This window comes from Aquila chrysaetos, chromosome 5 (genome assembly GCF_900496995.4).
Source record: "Aquila chrysaetos chrysaetos chromosome 5, bAquChr1.4, whole genome shotgun sequence".
Classification (NCBI taxonomy): Eukaryota; Metazoa; Chordata; class Aves; order Accipitriformes; family Accipitridae; genus Aquila; species Aquila chrysaetos.
This window is the reverse complement of record NC_044008.1, coordinates 37,202,878-37,226,316: the sequence shown is the minus strand read 5'-3', so window position 1 is coordinate 37,226,316 and position 23,439 is coordinate 37,202,878. Positions and strand designations below refer to the sequence as shown.

Here is a 23,439-nt window from a genome sequence, read left to right as displayed (position 1 = left end):
CCTCGGGGAGGCAGTCGTGATACAGGGCTAGGCCCTTCTGACCGTGGCAACACCTCTGGCGCAGCTGGCCCGAGCTCCACATCCTCCCTGGACTGGCCTTCCACCTCCGGAGCCTCATGCCTCTTGTTGAGAGGCACCTGGGAGGGCGAGGAGGGGGGTTCACATGCCGCCCCCAGCCTGGCCTCCTTTCCTTTTTCCTTTTTCGGGTTCGGGGGGGAATTCAGGGACGGGGGCATGGAAGGGAGAAGGGAAGGACAGGGGGGGACAGGGTAAGGGGGTAATGGGGAAGGGAATTGGACATGGCAGGGAAGGTGAAGGTGCAAGTGGCAGGCGAACCCGTTGCAGGGGATGGGAAGGGCCTTTCCTTTCCTTTCCTTTTTCCTTTCCTTTTTCCTTTCCTTTCCTTTCCTTTTTCCTTTCCTTTCCTTTTTCCTTTCCTTTCCTTTTTCCTTTCCTTTCCTTTCCTTTTTCCTTTCCTTTTTCCTTTCCTTTTCCTTTCCTTTCCTTTCCTTTCCTTCCTTTCCTTTTTTCTTTCCTTTCCTTTCCTTTCCTTTCCCCTGGCGGCAGGAGGATCCAGGGTCCCCGGGCTCTCGGGTGTTTTCTGGCGCCCGTTTCTGCCTCGGGGAGGGCAGAGCACGGTTCCAGCAGCCCCTCGCAGAGTCCCTGGTGCGCCTTCACCTTCCTGCTGCCTCCCGGAGCTCTGCCAGCGGGCTGAGCAGGTCGTCCGCTCGGTCCCACCTCACAGGGCTGTTCCCGCTCTTGCCATCCCTTCCCAGGGCCAGGCTCTGGCACGCCCTGAGGCTGCGTGCTTTCTGGGAGCTCTCTCGGGGTCGCCACATCCCTTCTGGCGAGCGCAGAGGACGTGGCTTTCTGCGGGGGGCTACCGTCGCTAGGCTCCTTCGGCGCGGGTGATGGCCCCGGCCGAACTCCCCTCTGGAGCGGGCAGGGGCACGCCGCCCTTCCCCGCCAACGGCCGCCCCCGGCTCTCTTTGCCCGCTCTGCCCGCGGCGCTCCCCGGGCCGCTTCGGAAAGGGGTGCGGGTGGCGCGGCCCCTGGGCCGGGACCTGCCGCTCCGCTCCGCTGCGCTGCGCTGCGCTGCGCTGCGCTGCCGGCCGGGCCGGCTCCGGAGCGGCTCCCCTCGGCGACGGAGCGCTCCTTTCCGTGCCGCCGCCTTCAAACCTCCCGGCAAGGGAGGCGATCTCCGCTGCCCCGGCGTGTCCCTGCCTCGGGAGAGCCCCGGGCGCCGAGACCTGCCGCTCCGCTCCGCTGCGCTGCGCTGCGGGCCGGGCCGGCTCCGGGGCAGCTCGCCTCGGCGACCGACTGCCAGTTGCAGTGACAGCCGGGCAGCGGCCCCAGGCTGCTCCAAGGGAGCTCCCGCAGACGAGGGTTCTCCTCTGGAGGAAGCTCTCTCCGCCGGGAGCCACCCGCCGCTCCGTCCGTCCTCGGGTCCCCCTTGTCCCGGCAGGCTGCGCTGGTGCCCGGGAAGGGCGTCGGGAGAGCCCCGGGGCTGGGCCGGGGCCGGCTCTGTCCTGGCGGCGACCCCCCTGTGGCGGGGGCACGGGAGGACCCCCTTCGGTCCGCCCCGGGACCGACTGACAGCGCTGCCCTCGCAGCGGGGGACCGACTGACAGCGGCGTCTCGCACAAAGCCCTGGGGAGCTGCCCCGGCGGGGCGGGTGGGGGGGTGGGGGTGTCGCCCCCCTCCAGGCGCTGGGGGTCGGCATCGCATCCCCCTCGGCCGCCCCCTCCTTCCCCAGGCAGAAGAAACCCGGCGCCCTCCTGCTGTCCTCCGCCGGCGGGGGGGGGGGGGGGAGGCGGCAGACAAAAGGGGGGTCCCTCGCCTTCCCTGGGACAAACGGCCATGGGGGCTTCCTCCCCTGAACCGCTCCGCTCTGCCACAGACTGCCGCCAGGGCCACAAGGTCCCCGCTAGCAAGTGGGCCCGGGAGTCAAAAAGCAAGTGTGTGTGTGTGTGTGTGTGTGTGTGTGTGTGCGCGGGGGGGGGGGGGGGTGTCGAGCTAGTGCAACTGTAATTGCCAACAAGGGGTAACAGCAACCATCAATCGGAGGAGCACCGGGTGTCTATACAGTATTTTGATACAAACTTATCTCCAAGAAACTACATCGCTAATAAAGCAAAGCCAGCAGCAGGACAAGCAGCACCAGGGCAGAGGAGATCCCCCCTTTTCAGGGACGGAGTGGGTAAGTAGCACAAAAACATCCTGCGGGAGGAGGAAAAACAGAGAAGCCTTTTCCAGTTCCGACTTCCCTCACGCACGAGCTCTCCGGCCTGATCACGCTCACTTCAGCTGCTAGGAGCATCAAGGTCCACAGTCACCAGTGCCAACAATACTGGCACCGGTGCCACGAGCCCAGGTACCGCTGGAAGTGATGTCAGATACAGAAAACCCTGTGGCAGATTAGAAAGTCCTGTTCTAAATTTAGTCAGTTAGCCAAGATCAGTCTGATCTTTTCTAGTCTTCCTGTTTAACGGTGCCTCACCTGGAGCACCAATGCTGATCCTTTCTGTTCTTCCTCACGTATGGTGCATCCCTCTTGGCAGGAAAATGAACCGCTGACCCGATACAGAGCGACTGAGCGGTCAAAGCGAGGAGGGGATACCTCCTCAACAGACCACGGAAGACCAGCCGAGACCCCCGCGCGTGCGGAGGAGGCATCTGATGCGTCAGGGTTACGTACTGCTACGCACATGCATCAGAGAGTTTGAATATGTATGAGGTAGGAGTAGTTTAATAAATGAGATGCAATTGTTACTGTCTAAAAGGGACACAACTGAAGAATCTGGCGTGCTTTTTTTGTGCAAAGTCCACGGAGCACCCTGCGCAGAATAAAACAGTATCTCTCCCGCCTGTGTGAGATTGTGCTCTTGCACACCACGTACCGAATCCGCTTTTAGGACAACAGAAGCAAGCGTGTGGCTTTTTCCAGCGTTTATGGCATGCCAAGGGGAAGAAAGGGAAGAGCTTGCTTGTTTCTGCTTGTTCTTTTTTAAGTACCTTTCCCTTTCCTTTTAGAAGGCGGACACTGCTTTAAAGAACAAGGTGCTTTCTCAAAGTTAAAAGAACGCCTATCCCAGTTAAAATAAAAACCATTTTTGTTTAGATTTCATTAACCCATGTTCTTTATCGTCTAAAATGATTTTCCAAAACGGAAGCACATCTTGCCCGTAATTCTGTAATGGCATTTTCCGGACTGAGACATCAAAATGTCTTTGTGTGTAGCTTGTAGCCTCAGCCAGCCCAGCTCTTGCAGGGTAAAGGCCCTTTCTTATGCAGCTGCATCTAAGATCAGGGAAGTGGGACATCCTCCTCCTGACGGAACCAGTGCTAAGGAAGATCAGCTCATGGATATCTTCCCTTATTTATGGCTTGTTCTCCATCTGGTCAACTCTCTATCCATTCCCTGGTCCTCACCGCTGTCCATCTCATTGTACAGCCCCCCAGCAGAAGGGACCTGGTGCACTCAGCCTGTACCACGGTTTGTTGGACAGGCCTAAGGAGAACGGCATAAATGGAACCAGTTTCTCAACCCCATTTCTTCTTGGAGGGAAAGCATTCTTTCACTGCTGATGGGAGTCCCAGAATGAATACAGAGGCATATAGGGTGGATAATCCATGCACCACGGTGGGAACAAGCCAAACAGACCCCGTGTTGCATTAGCTGACTCATTTAGAGCATCGCCTCATTCTGCCAGACACGGTACCCTGTCAGATGGCCACACGTCACTACTGCTAAAGTAACAACCAGTAACACAGTGTTATGGGTTAGACCAGCATCGTGCATGTACGTGCTGACGGTGCCTCAGCTCAGGAGAGGGCTGAAGAATGACGGTTTATTGCAAATGCGCTAGCGTGATGGCAAAAAGCTGCCTGAGCATGCCCTAGGCACGTCTGAAATCTTAACTCCCAGCCTCATCCCACTACGTATCAAAGACATAAATAATTACACAACTTGTAGCAGAGTGGTAAAATCTAATCCAAAACATTTTCACCAATTTAGACCTTTTTAATGCTGTGAAGCATAGGGCAGCAGTCCATCCAACACTAGAAACCTCTACTTCTTCTTCTTGGAGGGAAGGAGTTTTTTTCTGCCAGGGTAAGACTGATTGAAATAACACACAGTTCCAAGCTGATGCTTGTTTTACTAGAGTCTCATACAATGATTTTAAAATGTAAAATTCCCGATTTATGACACTCAAGGATCAAAATCGTAAAGCTTGTTGCTCTTTTCCCAAAACCTCTAGGTTGTGAAGAAAAAGACATTCTAACCCAACATCTTCAGTACATTAATTTGAAAATGTAAACAAAGTAGAATTTCGCTGTAAAGCGTTTAATAGCGGAGACAAGCAACGTGTAAAGCTGAATTACAAAAGAAACAATACAACCTGACATTCATGCTACAAGTTTACCTTTCCACAACCATTAGTACTTCCAGGTCAGTTCTTTCCAACAAGAGATGCTGTAGTGGCAAGAAGATTATGCTGGGGAAACAGCAACAACCACCACCACCCCACACATTGTACCTAAAATACTTCTCTGAGAATTGTAACAACAAGGTCACTTCTGTCCACCAGAAAGACACAACCCCAGCACAAAATAATACAGCGGGAAGACCAAAAAAGTAGAGGAAACGTAAAGAACAACCTGTGCCGTAACGGTCTAGTCTCAATAGTTAAGAAGACTGGCATACATTATGATTAACAAGGAGTTTTATTCCTTCCAAAACTAACCCACCTATCAAAGTTACTGCCGACGTTCAACACGTGCTGTGCAGTGAACAGACCACTCTTGTTTTGACAGCTTTAGAGCACTCCTTTAGTCAGCAATGCCCAGCAACTGTTGGCGGGGCTACTTTCGTTTTGGTTTAAAATGGTGTCTTTGGGAGTCAAAGTTACAAAGGCCACAGTTGCTAAGCGCCCAAATAAAGGCCATACTTGCCTTAAGGGGACTGAAGGTCCCTCCCAGGAAGGCCCCGCGAGAAGGGGGAGTGTGTAAAAGTCCTTTAGAAACTGGGCTGGAGATGGCACTCTGCAGCTGATAAAAGCCACATCCTATGAGGGCTGTGACTGAGGTCAGTAACCCTCCCGTGAGGAGTTTTTTTTCCCCAAAGACAGCTCAGAAGAGGAACATTTCCTGGGAATGTTGCACCTTACCACAAGACAAAAGGACACGCCTGAATGCTCCTTTGCCTTGGCAGACTTTGGTTTAACCACAGAAAAGAGGTACCCATTCTTCAAGAGAACATAGAATCACCTGAACTGCCAGAATCAGGCACAGGCTCGGACGGAGCCAGGACTGCATCTGCTCGTAGCTGCAGTATCAGTACCTTCTCCAGAACCTGGAGAGACCTCTTCCTTCTGACTCCACGTTTCCTTTGTTTACCATTTGGTCCAGCTGCTGCAGTAGCTGCACCGCACCCTCAGCCTGACCGGTTCCTGCTCTTTGCTCAAGGTTAGATCCCACAGGTGCCCCTGTAAGAAACAGCAGCAAGAACAAAAACACAAGCTCACTCTCTCCACACTCCCTGCAGACCCAACGGCAGACCCTGAAACCGAGAGGTGGGTCCAGACTCTGACTGACGTCACGCCTGGGAGCTTTCAAAGCAATCACAGTGCAGACTGGTTTGGAGGCAGGCTCCCATTTCACAGCCCAGCTCTGAAAGAGCTACGTAGCCTGGCTCTATGGGTGGGAATTGCTTACAGCCAAAATCATTGCTGACCTACCACTCTATGGTGGTTCTAATTCCTAGTCTCACATGCTGGAAAATACCAAACACCATTTTTAAAGGAAAACTAATACCAATGTCATCCTTGCAGCTTTTGATTTTGTATGACCAATTCGAATGAAACAAGCCAGGAATTCCTTACTTACACAAACCCACTCGGTTACAGCCCACAGTAAGGGATGCTGGACTAAACTCACGCTCATTTTCTTTGGAGGAATTCTGAAAGGAAAAGGAACCCAAGAACTGTCACACCGTGTAAAATTCTATTCTACAGGAGATCTTTGTTTCTTTGCTTGCTTGCTTGAAGAACTAAAAGGCAAGGTCTACTCTCTTGTTCTGTGATTTTATTTTCTTTCATGCTACTATGAGGACTTTCTTCACCAATATCTTTCCACCCTTCCCTCCTCAGGACATTCCCAGGCCTAACATAAAGCTGGAATTCATTGACTAGACTTTAATATAGCAGATGATAGATAGTGAAAGAGGAACAGCAGCTATGGCACAGACAGAGATTTTAAAAAACATCGACAGAGGTGCTGTGGGAAATAACAGCCGCTGGACAATACAGGCCCCTAGACATCAGCCCTGCTAAGACACACTCATAGGAAGCAGAGTAACAGGGCAGGGACAAAAGTGAAAAGTGCCAGAAGCAAGAGGTGAGCCAGGGATACCCATTAGCAAGGCTATCAGCAATACAAAAAGGACCACAAACAACAAAACCACCACGTAAGCTTCTTCAGGAGAAAGTAAAAACAACTTTGTCACAGAGATAAGGTAAGAGAAGAATAGATCCCTCCCTGATGGTGCTTCTCTTGCACTAAGCTCAGGTTCACGTGAAATTCCAAACTTCAGATGGCCAGAGATCTTTGCAGTTTAGTCTCAGAGCATTAACTAAGGTAGGAAAATTACCTGCAGTGACAGGCTGAGCGTCTCCCAGTTCCTTCTTCCTTGGACTTCTACTGGTGCTCTTGGTAAGCAGAAAGATGCACAGGCTCAACTCCAATCATCCTGACCAGATAGCCTACTGTCAAAATCACAGGCCTGGAAGGCATTTGGATGAGAGCTGAAAATGCAATCTATTTAACAGCCATGTGTCTGCGGCAATTCCATGCTCCTCCTTCTGAATCGACTGCCGATGCTGTAAAGTCAGTCCTACGTGTACTAAGCAGACAGATTTCCTTCATTGTAGGGTACACCGTTCGGAAGATCTCGCGATGTCACGGAAAGGTAGAAGGGTAGTCGTCGCCTCCCTATGACATATCAGTAATCCCACCTACCGTTGTTAGTATAAAAGGAATTAACTGCGCAATAAAAGACGGAGTTGGCGCTCACACCATGTGTGTTATCTGTCTCTTCCCTGGTCCGGGCCGACCAGTGATCTAATCGCGGCACCTTGATATGTAGCAACGCTACATTCTATGATTAATTTTAAGTTCCCTTTTAATTCAAATTCTAAGTCTAGAGTAATCTTTTTCAGCTTAAAAACCCCTCTTCCTTTCCCTAGCTTAAAAAGAAAGGGGTGATGCAATGAAGGTTTTATAAATAAAATATGGAACTTCTAGAAATTTTATGGAGTCTTCTGGCCAATAAATCTCTGGAGATGTTATCTATAGTCACATACTTCTAAATACAAATGATAACCACTCTTTTTAGACTTGACTGACTGTCCCCCACCAGTGTGGTGTTTGCAAACTATGTGGCATTCTAACGGTTGGCACTTTTTTCCTCTTAAGATTGATCTCATGTTTACAAGACTGTCTATGCCAACTGTTTCTGATAAGCTTGATCTCAGAGATGACTCGCATCTCAGAAGCCTGGATATAAGATATATATGGACCTTAAATGGTAAGCATATTTACACATCTTTAAAAAGAAAATGTTACTAAAATCGGTATGGAATGCACATTACACAACCCAAGTTTCTGTACAAGATGCAGAAACTGATCCCCTGTATACTTGAGATCTGAGGAGGTGGTGAGTGGGCTTATATTTAGCTGTTTCAAGTTGTGTGTTTAGATAGACCGCTGTTTCATGTTTCTTTGCTTGGCGTATGTGCATTGTTCCAGTTTGCCACAGAAACTGCTTCAGATGAATAGGTAGAGCACTTGATAGAGAAGAATGTGTGGTAGTTCATTAAAAAAAAACCCCAACCCCAAACCCCCAAATTTAAAATACCTGAAGGCTGACTTGCTCACTGTTTAACACTCACTGGTTTAATTGTTCCTGGCTGTCGAAAGAAACCTAGTTTTCAGAATCCTATGGAAGGGCCTTACTGAAAATTGTTGGTTGCAGTCTAAAGTATAAAAAAGCTCCTGAGGGCACCACTTACCTGACGTGATACTGAATGTTATGTGTTATCTCTAATTTTTAAGGTAATACAAAGCAAGTAATCCAAACTTGTTTTCATAGACTTGAAGGATAAACTCTAAGCTATTGATCCAATGTAGCATAAAACCGACTTGTAACCTGTGTTATGGTTTCAGCCCAGCCGGTAACAAAGGACCACGCAGCTGCTCACTCACTCCTCTTGCCCCTCTCTGGTGGGATGGGGAGGAGAATCAGAAAGGAGAAAAGGGAAAAAAAAAAAAAAGTAACCTCGAGGTTTGAGATAAGGACAATTTACTGGGACAACTCAAAAAGAGACATTACAGCAGCAACGGTACTAATAAAAGAATATACAAAACGAGTGATGCACAGTGCAACTGCTCACCACCCAGAACCCAGTCCTCCGCCACTTCCCCCACCGAAAGCCGAGAGCCCCCCCCAGCCCGCTCCCCTTCTATATACTGACCATGATGTCACACGGTATGGAATAGCTCCTTGGCTAGTTCAGGTCAGCTGTCCTGGCTGTGCCTACTCCCAGGTTCCTGTGAAAATTAACTCTATCCCAGCTGAACCCAGGACAAGCTGTTACTAGGAAGTTCTGTACTTTAACATTTTTCCTTACAGGCTGCAGAGTTACTGATGAAATACTACACCTAGTGCCAATTAAAGAGAACAACTTCTGGCTCACGCTCCGTGCAATTAAACTGTGGGCAAAACGTGAGTAACGGGATTGTTTGTGATCTTTAAACTTTTCAGACGCACCTCATGCTGAAAAAATAATAGCATTAGAATTCCTTCAGCTTTGATTAGCTGTTTAAATAACAGGATTTTACCCCCATGGGGTAGATTCTGTGTGTTTTTTAATGGGGGTAGAGTGGGGAGAAGAGGGGAGTACCTACAGGACAAGGCGCTGCATTGCTTATCAGGAACGGGACTACAAAGGATAAAAATGCCAAGTGAAGTATAAAAGCTCGATACATAAGGAATAAGAAAATACTGTTTGCGCATGTGACTAGAGCAAAGTGCTAGAAGAACGGCAGAACCTTTTTCTTAAGGGAAGTTGGAGTGAAGCAGTAGCTGTAGCAGTGCAGGCAAATTTCAGAGTAGCAGTATTTTGGGAAGTGGTGTGGTAACGATTCCGTTTCTCATCACTGTGAGGACCAACAATTTTGGCCTCACTGCACTGAAAAAATAACTGACTTTGAGGCTGAAGTGTACTAGGTATTCTATAGATTGTGAGGTTGGTGCTGTAAATTTGAAGGAATATACTTGGGTATTGAAAGACTACAGGCTAATGACAGCATATCCATTGTAGGATGTGGCATTTACTCCAACATGCTGGGATTCCTTGGTAGGGTTTCCTGGGCCGTGCTAGTAGCAAGAATGTGTCAGCTCTATCCAAACGCTTTGGCTACTACTCTGGTTAAGAAGTTCTTGTTTTTTTCAAAATGGTAAGAGCCATTTATGACTGCTTTAATTTGCAGAAAGCAGTTACACTTTTTGAGGTAGTTCTTTATATAAGATTTACACCAACAACATCCAATCCTACCCTGAATTACATGGCAGAGTTTTAAATGGACAGTTAGTTACTGGCTTTTCTTATACAGGGAGTGGCCAAAACCTGTATTGCTGAAACAACACAAAGAGAGCAATCTTAATTTACCAGTATGGGACTCTAGGGCATGTAGACATTGAATTCGGAAGCATTTAAACTTTCTTCTAGCCTAAGCTGCTGGTGCTGAGCACAATTGTTTTAAAATCATAGGTAAACCCAAGAGACTAATATCATGTAATGCCTATCATCACCCCAGCCTATCAACAGCAGAACTCTACATACAACGTATCTACATCAATGCGAGCGGTAATGGTAGAGGAGTTAAAACATGGTAAAGTTCTTTCCATGCATATTAATTGATTAAAAAGTGTAATTCTTCCTTTATGAAACCACATTATCTGAATCAGTTATATTCCGCGAGGTGTTCCGCCCTTTTAGGCAGAAGAGTTCTCTGGGAAGTATGTCTGTTGCAGGCAATAAGGGACCAGTTTTACAATGAACTGTTGTAGTAGACCTGCATTGTGTCAAGGGAATTCCTGCTTTTTGATCTGTCAATCACTGTTCAAAACCTTTATCTTATAAAGTTTATATCATGCTCTGCTAGTCTAAAAAAAAAAAAAAAATGGTAATAAGGTTTTCAACCTTAATTGTAGGTCTTGCAGTTACAAATGAGATTCTCCAAGGAAAATCAGACTGGCCAAAGCTCTTTGAACCACAGAACTTCTTTCAGAAATACATGTATGAAATCTGTTATCTGAACTTGAAATTATTTACTTGCTGGTTAGCATAGTGAGTTTTAGCTTGCAGTCTAAATACAAGAGGGCATTGATATGTTTGTTTTTCAGAAACTGGAGGTAGTCATAGGAATTTTGGTAAGGATAAGTATAGGGAAAGTAGAAAAACTGTTTGTGTTTTGCCACTGACACTGTTTTTATTAAAAAAAAATCAGCTCTGATACTTAGAATGCAGCAGAATGCAATTCTGAAGGATGTAATCAGTTTTTCTTCAGTTAATACTGTGCTGCCTGCAGGGTATAGTGTGTCTTGTCTGGAAGTCATTTTCTATACACTTAAGGCAGTTTTTGGTTTTCTTTGAAGGAATATCAAGTCCTGAGCTAGGATGTTAATTTTTCTTCTCTTCTAGACATTATATTGTGCTGACTGCTAGTGCCTCTACTAAAGAGCATCACTTAGAGTGGTAAGTCTTGCTTTGGGTGTGGGTTCAATACATCATTGACGCTCAATTCAGTGTTGTGCTTCATTTGGTTAATACAGTTCACAAAAATGAAGTATTCGACTGTGCAGCTAGGCATGGAGTACAGTATGGAGTTAAGTAGACAGTTCCTCAGCAAAACTAAAAGCTTTCTTGTGACGGGAAGTTAACATAAGTTATCTTGCTGTTTAAGAAGTTAACCTAAAGACCTAAGTCATGATGAGAAGGAACAAAGAGGGTTAGTGTGCGTATGCTCTGTGTCGTCTGGAGAAGCAGATGCCAGGAGTCTAAGGAGACTACTTACCCAAGGCTACTTCAGTTAGGAAGATGTTCCTTGTTGCAGAGACTGAAGTATATGGGGATTACTTGATGTCATCAGATGTGTAGTGGACACTGGAGAGCTTGATCTTTTACTGACTTAGAGAGCAGTGGTCTCCAAACTTTTGTGCACTCTGTGGGCAAAAAAAAAAAAAAAAAAAATAATTTTTGAACACATAGTTGCAGTCTGTATCTTCATCTTTACAAGTTACGTACACATTACTGAAGTTCTAATCTTTTCTTCCCAAACGCAGCGGATTGTCTTGTGCACCCCCTGGGGTACATCCCCCCCGACACTTTGAAGGTGACTGCTGTAGAGCCTTAGAAGACTTGGTTTCATAGCTTTTTTACTGGATGTAGTATTTAATTTCGGACTAGATTGCACTCAATGCTAAGTTGCTCTGGTTACGTAGTCAGCCTGTTCCAGAGCCTCCTTTTCTCCAGTGAAGTGAAACAAGGCTGTTTAATTGGGGTGAAACCTGACCATCTGCACAGAGTACCTGAATGCTGATAAATAGTGTTTACCAAGTTTTAATCTAGTAGTGTGCTCAGGCATCTTGTGTTTAGTGCTGGAAATGATCATCTCGGCACGCTTGGTAGTGGATAGGTACATTGCAGGGGTGCTGATCTACTTTGTGAAATGTAATGTGAGAACCACTTCAATTGTAGTTAGAGAAAATGACTGCTTATGACATGACGTTTGTCACTGTCTCAAGGGACATATGCCAATAATAACTTGTTTAACCTGTGTGAATCAGCTGACTAACTGTGAATCTTGGAATAAGGGGAAACGGTGAAGAGTTAAGGTACTGTAATGTGTGTGGTGTTCTCACTCTTAAGAAATGAGTACTTTACCTGCTTTGCTCAAGTAAGCAAGTGAAATAGCTCTGTGTAACAGACCAGTGTTCTGAGGGCACCTTCGTTATACTTCAAAGTTTGGCTTGTGCTTTAAGGTAAATAATTTAATTCTTGTGCTACCTCTAAAAGACATCTTCTCTCATGTTTAAAAATAGCTCTAATAGGTAATACCTGTTACCTGAACTTTTTAATGTGCTCACTTAAAAATTATATCAGCTACAGCTTGATGTCAGTCGCAGTTAGGTGTACAATAAGGAGTTATGGGCAGAGGGCTTAGAGCCAAATAGTTTTTAATGTGAAATGTTTTTAAGTGAACAAAGCTTATCGTATCTCACAATAAAGATGAGGAAAGTTCTGGCTCCAGTAAAAGCTGATCTTTTTGCAGTTACAGAAATGGCAGCAAATGGGGCTTAGTTTTGCATCTGGGAAAATCAAAAGCAGAAGACCAACTTGCTTCCCTTTGCTGTAAGAACAAGTTTAGTTCACCAACTCTTGAACGGATTTGGGAATAGATGGCACATCTGTGTTGTTCATCAGCCTAAGATACTTGTGAAGAACGTACGGAGTTCTGACTGCTTTCAAGGGTAGCAGTGTTTTAGGTAGAAGGGTAAAATGCCAGTACTTCATTTAAATGAAGAGCCTTTGTGGTCATGATACATTTCTTGGGTAAGTTTCTGCTGAGACTGTGTTGACTAGATCATTTGTTTATTAAAGGAACTATATTTTTCAGTTTGCCTGGAAAAGGGTAAACTCTTTTCACAGGTCAATCTGCAAGAAGAATTGCATCTTTACTCAGGTGTAATTGAACAGTTGTGCTTGAGCCTTTTCTAAACTGTTCTTCTCCTCGATCTTTGGGGTAAAAAGGAGTTTTGCTGCACTTCAGAATGCAGCCAGAGGTGCTGGGAATCTGCTTCTTGTTGATATTTTCATCATAGGTTATATGTTGAAGTGTTGTGTCTGACCTGTTAAGAGTACAAGTTAAACGTACTTACTGCCTCTGTCTTTGGAAACTTTAAAGCTCCAATGTCACTGGAAACATCTCCAACTGCAATGTGTGTGATATAAATATCTAGTATCTGCTCCGCTGAATGAATCTTACTACTTACTGACTGGTTAGCATTTTTGCATTAGCATTGTATTATAAAAAGGCATATAACTACTGTGCTGGATACAGTCAAAAATGAGTAAATGTCTGTTGTTCTTATCAGGATTGGCCTTGTGGAATCTAAAATTCGTGTGCTGGTTGGAAACTTGGAGAGGAATGAATTCATATCTATTGCACATGTAAAGCCACAGTCTTTCCCTGGCAGCCGAGAACTTTGTAAACAGTGAGTTTCATTACTTTTCTGAAATAGAGTTTGGCCGATGTATTGTACCTTGTTCGTATTCCTTCACCTCAGCTTACCTGTGAGAGGTGTTCAGTTACGTACCTACTGTTTTGTAGGTACGAGGTCTGACAGGCAAGGTTCTGAGCGTGTAGGATCTTTTTAAAGACGGGAGAACTTGAGGGAGGAGTTCTCGGAGAACTGGAGTATGGTCTGACTCCAATCTTTAGCTGCTGCGTACAACTAAACTGTTTTGCTTAATCCCTTCTTGAGAGTAGATACTAGCGTCCAAATAACTGGCATCTGTGCATAAATGATAGATTTGTGAATCTGTCTTTTTAGGAGTGGATATGTGTCAATGTGGTTTCTTGGAATCGTGTTTAGGAAAGTGGAGAATGCAGAAAGCGCTAACGTTGATTTAACGTACGTTATACAGTCATTCAACGATACAGGTAAGCCTCTATTTTGCTCTGGTCTCGTAGGGTTTCATTTTTTGATTCTAGTGCAAGGTGCTTCGCAAAGTGAATTGTGCTTCCTTCTGGTATTAGCTATTAGGTATTTCTGGAGAGCGTGACACGTAGAAGATTAGCCTTAAAAACATACTATTTTGACACTTTGGCAATGTAAGTCCACCTTGAAACACAAGTGTGTACTACAGTCCTATATACCATAGCCCATATGTGAAATAACAGTTCTGCAGATCATAGTAAACGATCAGAAAGGAACTGCGATTCCTGAAGTGGACAGTCAGATGTGAAGCCAGGAGAGAGACGTCCGTTTAGTGGGTGTAGCTACACTTGTCAAAAGCAGTTGTCAGTTGCTGAGCTTTGAAAGTGGGAATTAACTGTATCAGGCTCTAAAATAAGTTGTTAATGCCTGTTGACAGTATTGTTTCCAAAATAACAGTTTGTGTATGATACCATCCCAGAACTTTGAAAGGCAGGGAGTGGTCACATTGTAGTGACATGCAGTCTTGCATGTCAAGCTCCATGTTCATCTTACTTTATTCCTTTTGATAGATGCAGAAATAAAGTAATACCGCAAGCGTTGTTAGATAATGCTAGATATGTTAGATAATGCTAGATAAAGGGGTTTGGGGGTGAGCAGTCGTTTGAAAGTATAGGTCTTTTCCACAGTCCGTTTACTTCTTCCCAAGCTGACTGCTCTTGTGCCTTTCAGAAGTGCATGTGTGCTGTGAGGCTCGTGCCTTGCTATCATAATGACAAACTGAGGAAATTGGGTTACTCTTCTGAAGTGACAAGTGTGTTTGGACAAAAAGTTCTAAACAGTGGACTCCTTTAAACTCTTCATCAGTGCAAACAAACATTTCTCCATGGTAGCAGCGTGAGCTGTGTGTTGTGTTGCTCAGACAACATGAGTAAGTGCAGTAAAAGCGGACCTTCTTTTTAGCTCATGCTTTGGGATATGGGAAAAGCAGAGAAAAAAGGCATCAAAACTCTTGTCTGAGTTTCAAGCCAGGTGGGGTGACTTCCTCAGACTTGCACTGTTACCCGAACTGCTGCTTGTCTTGTACGTTACATCCAGTGGCACTGTGTTTGAATGTTGTGGCAAATGTAAATCATGTCAACAAGGTTTGTGTACTGCTGAGAGGCTAGAACTAATGTTAAATCCTGTATTTCTGTGCGCAAACTTGATTGGCATAGCTGTGTGCTCTCAGTTTAGTGAAGCACAGCCTACAGTATGTTTCAGATATAGGGTTTGAATCCAGAGCGATTGACCAGAAAAGGTATTTCTTGAGAGGCGTGATATCCTTTGGCAAATGTGGGAGTGACCAGTAGTTACGTGCAAGAAAGCTTTTCTCATGTGCCTTGACTTTGAGAGAATGTTTTTACAGGGCAAGGTTGATGGGCTCAAGAGTGTAAAGGCTCACAGTTCGGAAGGCTTTTGATAAATGAACTTTATCCCACTTTTCCATAAAAACATTATTGAATTTACTTTGAAGCAACTGTTCCTACTGGTGTGAATGTTCATATTTGTGCTTTTATTTCACTTCTAGGCCTCCTGTAGAAAGACTTGTTGTAAGCCTTTTTGTTTTGGTTGCATGTCCTTACTTTGATTCCCACTCTGTATGCTAGTAAGCTGACTTTCCAGCTATGCTCACGACAGGCTTGTTAAACTTCTCTAAATGTGCCTTAATTCTGTAAAAACTGCTGTGCTACTACAGCGTTTTTTTAGTTGCACGAAAGGTTGTTTGCAGGCAGTTAAGAAGAACTGGTTTAAATTGTAGTGGTTCTGATAAGTCAGATGTCCCTCAAATCCAGTCTGTCTTGGACAGGTAGAGTTTTAACACCTAAATTACTGAAAAGTTATATGGTGTTACAGAACTGTTAGGAAAAAAACGCACAATCGCCACTGTAAATATCAAATAAAAAAAATTAGTCTGAATCTTGAGTAAGGTGTCTGTTCTCTCATCAGCTGAGCACAATTGGGTTGATTCAGAAAGTCATCTAGATCTATTTTCAACCAGAAGACTGAGGGTTAAAGGAGTATGGTCTCTTTCAGGTTAAAATCAGCTCAGAGGTGAGGTGCATGACTAGCAAACCACAGCTGTAACTGAGCACATAAATGCATTTATTTGAACTTAAAATAGCTGTTACGTACCTGGTCTGTACTGGATGTGAAAAGGGCATCTTGGGTCACATTCATCTTGAGACAACTTCTTGTTCTTTGTTTGGGCTGGGCAGACTTCAAGGCTTGCTGTTTCTAAAGAAACCATATGTAACTTTGACAAATACCCAATGCAAACATTCCCACTAAGCTACAACACTAAATTTCCTGTTAGTTTACAGCCAGGCTAACTACCTCAATGTGCTAAAGGAAGGTATGAAGATTGAGGCAGCTCATGTGAAGAGAAAGCACCTCCACCATTTTTTGCCTGCAGAAACCTTACAGAAAAGAAAGAAGGTATATAATAAAAATGGGGCTCTTCTGGCAATATTTTTTTTTTTTTTGCTTTAATACTTACTTGAAGACTTCGTTATTTTGTTGTTGTTGTTGTTTCAGCAAAGCATGCCAGGTAGTAGTCAAAATGCTAGTGGGCTTCAGGGCAAAAGGACTTCTTCGGATGGAAGCTGTTTGGACAGTTCCAGAGACACGGACTCCAGAACACCAGATAATTCCTCTTCGTTACCTAAGATTTCTAAAGTGGACACTGCTACAGCCGAGAGAGAAAGGTTAGCACCATAACCTTAAAGCTGTGAAGAAGCTACTTTTTAACTGACTCACAATGTGAATGAGGTCTAGGATTTCTTGTTTGAATCTGTGTTGTGGAGGGCTCTCATGGCTTCAGGAACAGAGCTGTCATCTCCTTTGGGCACATGGCGGGAGGCGGGTTAAAGAACTCCTTGAAAAATTAGTCTAATGTACATGAACACATGTAGGAAGAAAGGAGAAGTTGATACCGGAGGAATTATTTGCTCTTGAATGTAGATCCCCTTGGGTTAGTGTGTAACTTGAAGCCGGAGTGTTTTCTATGTAGGTAATTTTGTTCTTTCTAACAAAAAGTATGGTTAATGCCAAGCAGTGTTATGTTCTAATGAAGTGCTGATCTTGATCACAGCAACACTAGAGCTGCTTCTGCCTTGGTGCAGCAGTATGAGAACTCGGGCAGTAAAAGTGTCTGTCACTTCCTGGGAGGTCTGCTTGTTCATAAGCTACTTCAGCCCAGGAGGAATATGTGATCTTGAGAGTAATAGCCCAAGAGTACCAAATGTGTAATGCCTGCTGTGTTCAGACCGTTTGGTACTGCAGGAGTAGCATTAAAAATAAAATACAATGGGATGCCTGTATGGGTAGAGCAGATACATTCATGAAAAGCAGTACAGAGTGCTGAGTATACTAAGCTGGAAGACAGTACAAGTACATAGAGACTGACTAAAGAAAATGCTTAAGTTTAAATTTGCGGTCTGAAGTTCAGCAAAATGAAGATCTCATTCTAGATTGCCTGTGAGTTTGTTGTTCAGTAGAGCTGTGACAATGATCTAAGAAGATAGACATTTGTCTTGCATCGACTTTCTGGAAAGGAAAAGTATAGTATTTTACAAACTAGCATTTTATAACTCTAGCATCTGACTTTTACAGAAATGCTGTGTATCAGAAATCTGATGGTGCTAACAACAGAGAGAAGCTACCTCGTGTAGCTGTGCCATCAGTGTCTAAGGGACTCTCCATTCCTATTACAGATTCAGGTATGTATTGAAGTAGTAGATGGAATGCAGTCTTTAATTTCATGGCTGAACTCTAGAAGCTCGGTGTCTCCTACAGAAATGGAGGCTACAGTTGCAATAAGAACACCGGGGCCTCCAGTTGGTTGCACCATTCCAGAACAGAACACAGTTTCTCCACCCGGAGCACGTTTTGTCCCAGGACAGCATGAATTAAGTGGGACTCGAATTACAGATCCTAAGAACACGGCACTTAAATGACCTTATTCACTGACCACTGAAGGACCTCGCTCACCTACATCAGAAGAACGCCCCAAAACACTAGCAGACGGAGAAAAGGTAAGGAAGGGGGGGCTAGGCCAGGGAGGGTCTGAAGTAGAATTAATTCTTGACGTACAACGAATGACATAACTGAGAAGAAATGCATCTGTACATCCCCAATGAATTCAGGAATCTAAATTTAAGCATCATGCTAGTTTTCGTAGGATGTAGGTGTGAGAAATTGTCTTGAACGTACTGTACAGCTATTAAACGTTGGGTTTTTTTTGTTTTTCCCAAGATCTGGCACTAGTGACTGTTTCTGGTCTGGTGGCAGGCTCTCTAAATACTACTGTACGTGTATATTACTGCACTGACCAAGTGCTCAATGAACTGGCTTATTTGGAAGCAGTTTGTAATTCAGAAAAAAACCCAAAGATATCTCAAAAGGAAGTGGATATGAATCTCATAAATGTAGAAGTATGAGCTAATCTTGTTCTGGCAGGTGCTTTTTGAATGCCTCTTGATAGTTTTGCTGCTTTAGAAATCAGCAGCCTACTCAACAGGTTGTCCACTGCTGAAATGACAGTGTGGAGTTGCTTGTTAAATCTTGTTTTTGTGGAAGCTTTCGATTAATGCTTGATTTGTTTTCTCGCTATACATAACTCTCCTTAAACGGCTGTTTGTGTGGCTTGACCTCTAATTTGAGGCAGAGGCAAAGAACAACTAGAAAAATCTCAATTTTGATACTTGTAAAGAATCCGCTTGCAGAACTGTTACCTACTATTGCATGCTTCAGGTACAGATTTCAAGGTTTGGGTAGTACGACTTTTTGTGAGGCTTGAGATTGCCTGCGTGGTAATGGTAGTCTTGTCCAAATGTTGTTTTAAGAATGGCCACGAATACACTTAATGTGTTGACTGGAAGCTGTACTCAAATATGAAGGTAACTTTAGAATAGCAGTTATTCTGGGTCTGTGTATTCTGTTCTTCTAGTTAACTGGCCAGGATTCAGCATTCAAAGATGGAGACAATCCAGAAGATGGCAGCAGCAGATCTACAGACAATGTAATTAGGAAGGGGTTTTACTCAGTGGACTAACTGAAAAGCTGAACGGACTGTTCTAGTGCCCAGACTACCTCACATCAAATACTCTACGTGTTTATTGATGTAAACAAAAATATGCTTTTTAGTTTAACTTATTTTCAGTCCTCATTTCCCAAACATATTCTTGTAAAAGTCATCCTTATTAGTCTTTTTAAAAGTCTTGACTATCACTAGCTGAAACAGCTTTTGGAAAAGGCCACAAAAACCCAACCTGTCCTGTGACTTGGATTCGGAATGTGTGCAAACAGATTAACTAGTCACTGCACGCACGCTGTGGTTCAAAGTGTGTATGAACGTGCTTGTATCCATTTGTGCTTTCCTAGTGCACGTGCATATATTGTTCTTCCCTTAAACTATTTTCCCGTTTGGCACAGACACTCCTGTGCACCTATCACAATGGTACTCAGCTTTCTCAGCTAATAGCTTTCCCCTGCCTAACACGGCCACGCACTACACAAGTATTGGCTCCCATGGAGGTCCATAAATAATTTAAATATTGAAGAAAATGCAGCAGAGGATGCTACCAAGGTATGGAGAAGATAGACGTGTCCCATGCCATTGGATCTGATTTTTGTCTTGAGACCGCTCCAGCATGAGACTTGACGGGATTTTTTTGGTTGTCGCTGGGTAGGAAAGCTAAACTCAGAACACACAGCGGAAGATGTACTTGAACATTGCAATAGCCAAGGCTGTTGTGACACTGCTACCCACCTGCAAGGTAGAGTCTGGAAAGGAATCGGCGTGCAGAGAGTGTTTTCAGAGAAAGCCTGAAAGCTGTTCTATGTGGATTACATGAAAACTTGTAGTAGTCTGAAGGTCCGGTTCTGTGAACCGGTAACACTGCTTACCCAGTTAAGTGCATGAGGGTTTTTTGAGGGGTGGGGAGAAATCCTGATCCCATGAATCAAATGTTTTGCTATCTCTCTATTGTAATTTCTTAATAATTTGGTGGTTTTTGTAAATGAACTTCTATGTTTTTTCCAGAGTATTTTCATATGTACTGTAAAATGCTGTCTTCCAAAGAGAAATTTAAAATCTTCAGTCTTTTTTTTTTTTTTTTTTTAATACACATGGGATCTGCTCAAATACCCCAAACAACTAAAACCTAATGTAAGGTCGGGGGGGGGGGGCAGTGCCACAAAAAATATGTTGTACAAAATGATAATGTCATGGTAGAGTAAATTTGAGGAGACTAGGAACACTGCTTTCCTGCTTCCAGTGTTTCCAGGTTTTGAATTAACACCCTTTGAATAGTGCAGCTTGCAAACTGCGTTGACAGCTGAAGTCCCAGTTTGCTGTGCGGACAACAGATACCCCTGACTTCTTTTAAAATTAGTTGCTTGGCTTAAAGAGCAATTCTGAGCTCTGATCATCTTAAGCATCCACCTCAAACCCTAGTGACAAGACCGAAGGGGCATGTAGCTAACTTGCACGGTCTTCATTCTCAAGCATTCCCCCTGCTGCTGGTATTCCAAACTTGTGGAGAAAGCATGACCGTGACCATATACTTACCTTTTTTCCTTATTACCTCTGGTTTCCAGCTTGCTTCAAGTGCAATTCATCTCTTAGAAAATGTGCCTTAGTGGGTTTGAGAGGTCTTAATCTTCCTTCTCTTCTCCAGAAACCCCAAAACTTAAGAGTGCAAGGCTTAGGTTTACTCACAGGTTAAAATGAAGAAAGAGAACCCCTGTTACTTAGGTGGCTTTTAGCAGAGCTACACCTTGACTTTGTAAAATGGTTACCTTGGTTTTGTGACCTGTGTTAAAACCGTGGTCTTTAAATACTGTCAAGTCTGTCTACTAGTTACAGTAGGTATACAACTTCAAAACCTGTGTAAATAAAAATCCATTGTGAATTTGAAGGAGTTAAAGCTGAAGTAGGCGATAAGATAAACAGCAAAGCAAATATGAAAAGTAAGTGTTTTGTAATAGTCTACAACCCTGTGATATCACCATGCTTTTAAACAAATTCTTCCACTTGAGTCTTCCAAGACTGTTAAAGGCTGTCTTGCCCTTAACCTCTAGGTCAGCATATGCATTTATGCAACTAGTCTCAAACTAACCTAGCTGATTGATATCAAAATATATGCCTTTACGTGGATTTTTTTTTTTTTTTTTACTTTTGCTTTGCAGAATTATCTTTTGATTGCTCTTACTCCCCCCCCCCCCCTCACTCTTAGGGTGTTAAGAAGAAGTTTAGGAAGAAATCAGGTTACTAGTTTCCTGGACTTGATCCAGCATAGGTCAGATTACACGCTTTATTTTAATCTACCCTGACTCAACGCTTGGCCCAGTGCAGAGTGATGTTGCTGTTCGGGAGTTTCCCTGGCTATTGCAGAGGTTGGATGCTGCCCCAGGACTATGCAGATTAGATTACACCTGTTTTAAATAAAGTTCAAACTGCACCAATTCAACTGAAATGTTTTGCTTTGTTTATGGAGCAAGTCTTCCGTCAAAGTGATTGAAAGGCAAGTTCCTCATGCATAAAGACTCAGTGAGGGAGGCTCTTTGATACCAGACTTCCTGCAAACTTTGCTGTTTTCTATCTGCTTTCTTAGCTGGTTGCTGCGTGTGTGGCTGGGAGGTCCAGGTGGAAGGGGTGAGGGATGTGGGATCACTCTCCTTAAAGAGGAGCAGCTCTGTATTGAAATTATGTATGTTTAGTAACTTTGAGCAAGACATTCCCTTGCAGGAATTAACATCTCCTCTGGTTTTACTTGTTAGGTCTAAGCAAAGAAGTGGTTCATGTGAAGTCATGTCCACTTCTGCTGTTGCAATGGATGTCCCTGTAGAAACTAGAGAGAGCAAGTAATAGAATACTTTTTGCCTTAATGAGTCAAAAGCCAATGGCAAAAAAAAAAAAGTGTCTTGAAACTGTTAATCTTGACTTTGACTTCGGGAGGGAGGAAGGCTTATTAATACTGCCTTTACGTAACACTAAGCCTCCACTGGCATGCCCAAAGCCCTATATTCGGGAGCAAAGCTTCATTTCTGGGCTCCACAGAAGAACCAATAGGTTGCCTTCTTGTTTAGGGTCCAAAGCATCACATGTAGGTTCTAGCCCCTCCTTTTTAGTGCCCAAAGCCTCATGTTTAGGGCAGAAATACTCCTTTTTAGGGTCCAAACCTGTCGTTTATTACCCATAGCCTTTTTTAGGGCCCACATTTTCATTTTTTGGATCTAAACCCTTATTTTAAGGTGCAGAAAGCCTCTTTCTAGAAAGCAGCCTCCTTTTAATGGTCCAAAGGCTCAGGTTTAGTTTCCAAAGTCTCAGGTTTAGAGGCCAAAGATGCATTTTTAGTGTCCAAAACCTCATTTATAGGTTCCAAGTCCCTCTTTTAAGTTCCAAAGACTCGCTAGCTGACATAGTATCAGCAAGGCTCTCTCTAATGGTCTCTGTACCACTCACGGTCTCGGTATGGGTGTGACTGTCTGTAACAGTGTCACGGTCTTTTTACTGCTGTCAGTGTCTGTAACAGTATCTGTATGGGTACCTCCATGCCTAATTGTACCTGTACCTGCGTCTGTACTGGTATCTGTGTGTGTGTGTGTGTCTTCAATTGCGTTTGGATCTGTACCTGTATGTTTAATGGCACCTCTATCTGTAATGGTATTAGGAGCTGTAGCTGTAGTTGCAGGTGTAACGGAGTGTGCGCTTGTGTGTGTGACCATACTTGTATCTACAATGCGGAAAGTTACGGTGTCTGACTGTATCTATAGTTGTACATATTTTACGGCTGTATCTGCAATTGAAAGTGTGTGCGTCTTTAGCAATAATGGTGCCTGTGTGCTGGTTTTAGCTGGGACAGAGTTAATTTTCATCATGGGAGCCTGTATGGTGCTATGTTTTGGATGTGTTCTTACAGCAGTGCTGATCACACAGGGATGTTTTACATATTGCTGAGCAGTTCTTACCTAGTTAGCATCAAGGCCTTTTCTGCTTCTCATAGTGCCCTGCCAGTGAGCATAGAATCATAGAATCATTTAGGTTGGAAAAGACCTTCAAGATCATCGAGTCCAACTGACATCCATGCCCACTAAACCATGTTATGGAGTACCCTGTCTATGTGCTTTTTGAATACCTCCAGGGATGGTGACTCAACCACTGGCAGGCATGGGGTGCACAAGAAGTTGGGAGGGGACACAGCTGGGACCCCTGACCCCAGCTGACCAAAGGGACATTCCAGACCATATGATGTTGTGCTCAGAAATCAAATCCGGGAGGTGGTGGGGGTGGGTGGGCAGGGGATAATTGCAGGGGGCTGCTGTTTCTCAGGTACTGGCTGAGCATCCATTGGTGGTGAGCAATTGGGATTTTTTTGGATCACGTACTTTTCTTTGTTTGGGTTGGGGTTTTTTTGTGCGTGTGTGGGTGTTCCCCCCTACTCTTCTTATTAAACTGTCTTTATCTCAACTCAAATGTTTTTGCACTTTTACCCTTCCAATTCTCTCCCTATTCCATTTCAGGTTGGGAAGTGATTGAGCAGCTGTGTGATGCTTAGCTGCCTACTGGGGTTAAACCCAACATGGGGCTCAAAGGGTTTGACCAGAGCGTA

The 23,439-nt window shown here is 44.3% G+C and overlaps 2 protein-coding genes across 2 annotated transcripts; one reads left to right on the top strand and one right to left on the bottom strand.

Moving 5' to 3' along the window:
• Positions 1–674: 674 nt before the first annotated feature.
• On the bottom strand, positions 675–1,862 carry LOC115341268 (collagen alpha-1(I) chain-like). The gene has a single exon (XM_030013986.1). The coding sequence runs from the start codon at positions 1,860–1,862 to the stop codon at positions 675–677; it is 1,188 nt and encodes a 395-aa protein (XP_029869846.1).
• A 5,604-nt stretch (positions 1,863–7,466) lies between these two features.
• Positions 7,467–21,288, top strand: LOC121233333 (poly(A) polymerase gamma-like). The gene is made up of 12 exons (XM_041123781.1): positions 7,467–7,588; positions 8,693–8,785; positions 10,277–10,361; positions 10,767–10,820; positions 13,220–13,339; positions 13,679–13,788; positions 16,140–16,261; positions 16,361–16,530; positions 17,438–17,449; positions 17,485–17,859; positions 18,774–18,845; positions 21,064–21,288. Exons 1-10 carry the CDS (start codon positions 7,486–7,488, stop codon positions 17,513–17,515), a joined length of 900 nt encoding a protein of 299 aa, XP_040979715.1. The 5' UTR covers positions 7,467–7,485; the 3' UTR covers positions 17,516–17,859; positions 18,774–18,845; positions 21,064–21,288.
• Positions 21,289–23,439: the final 2,151 nt, after the last annotated feature.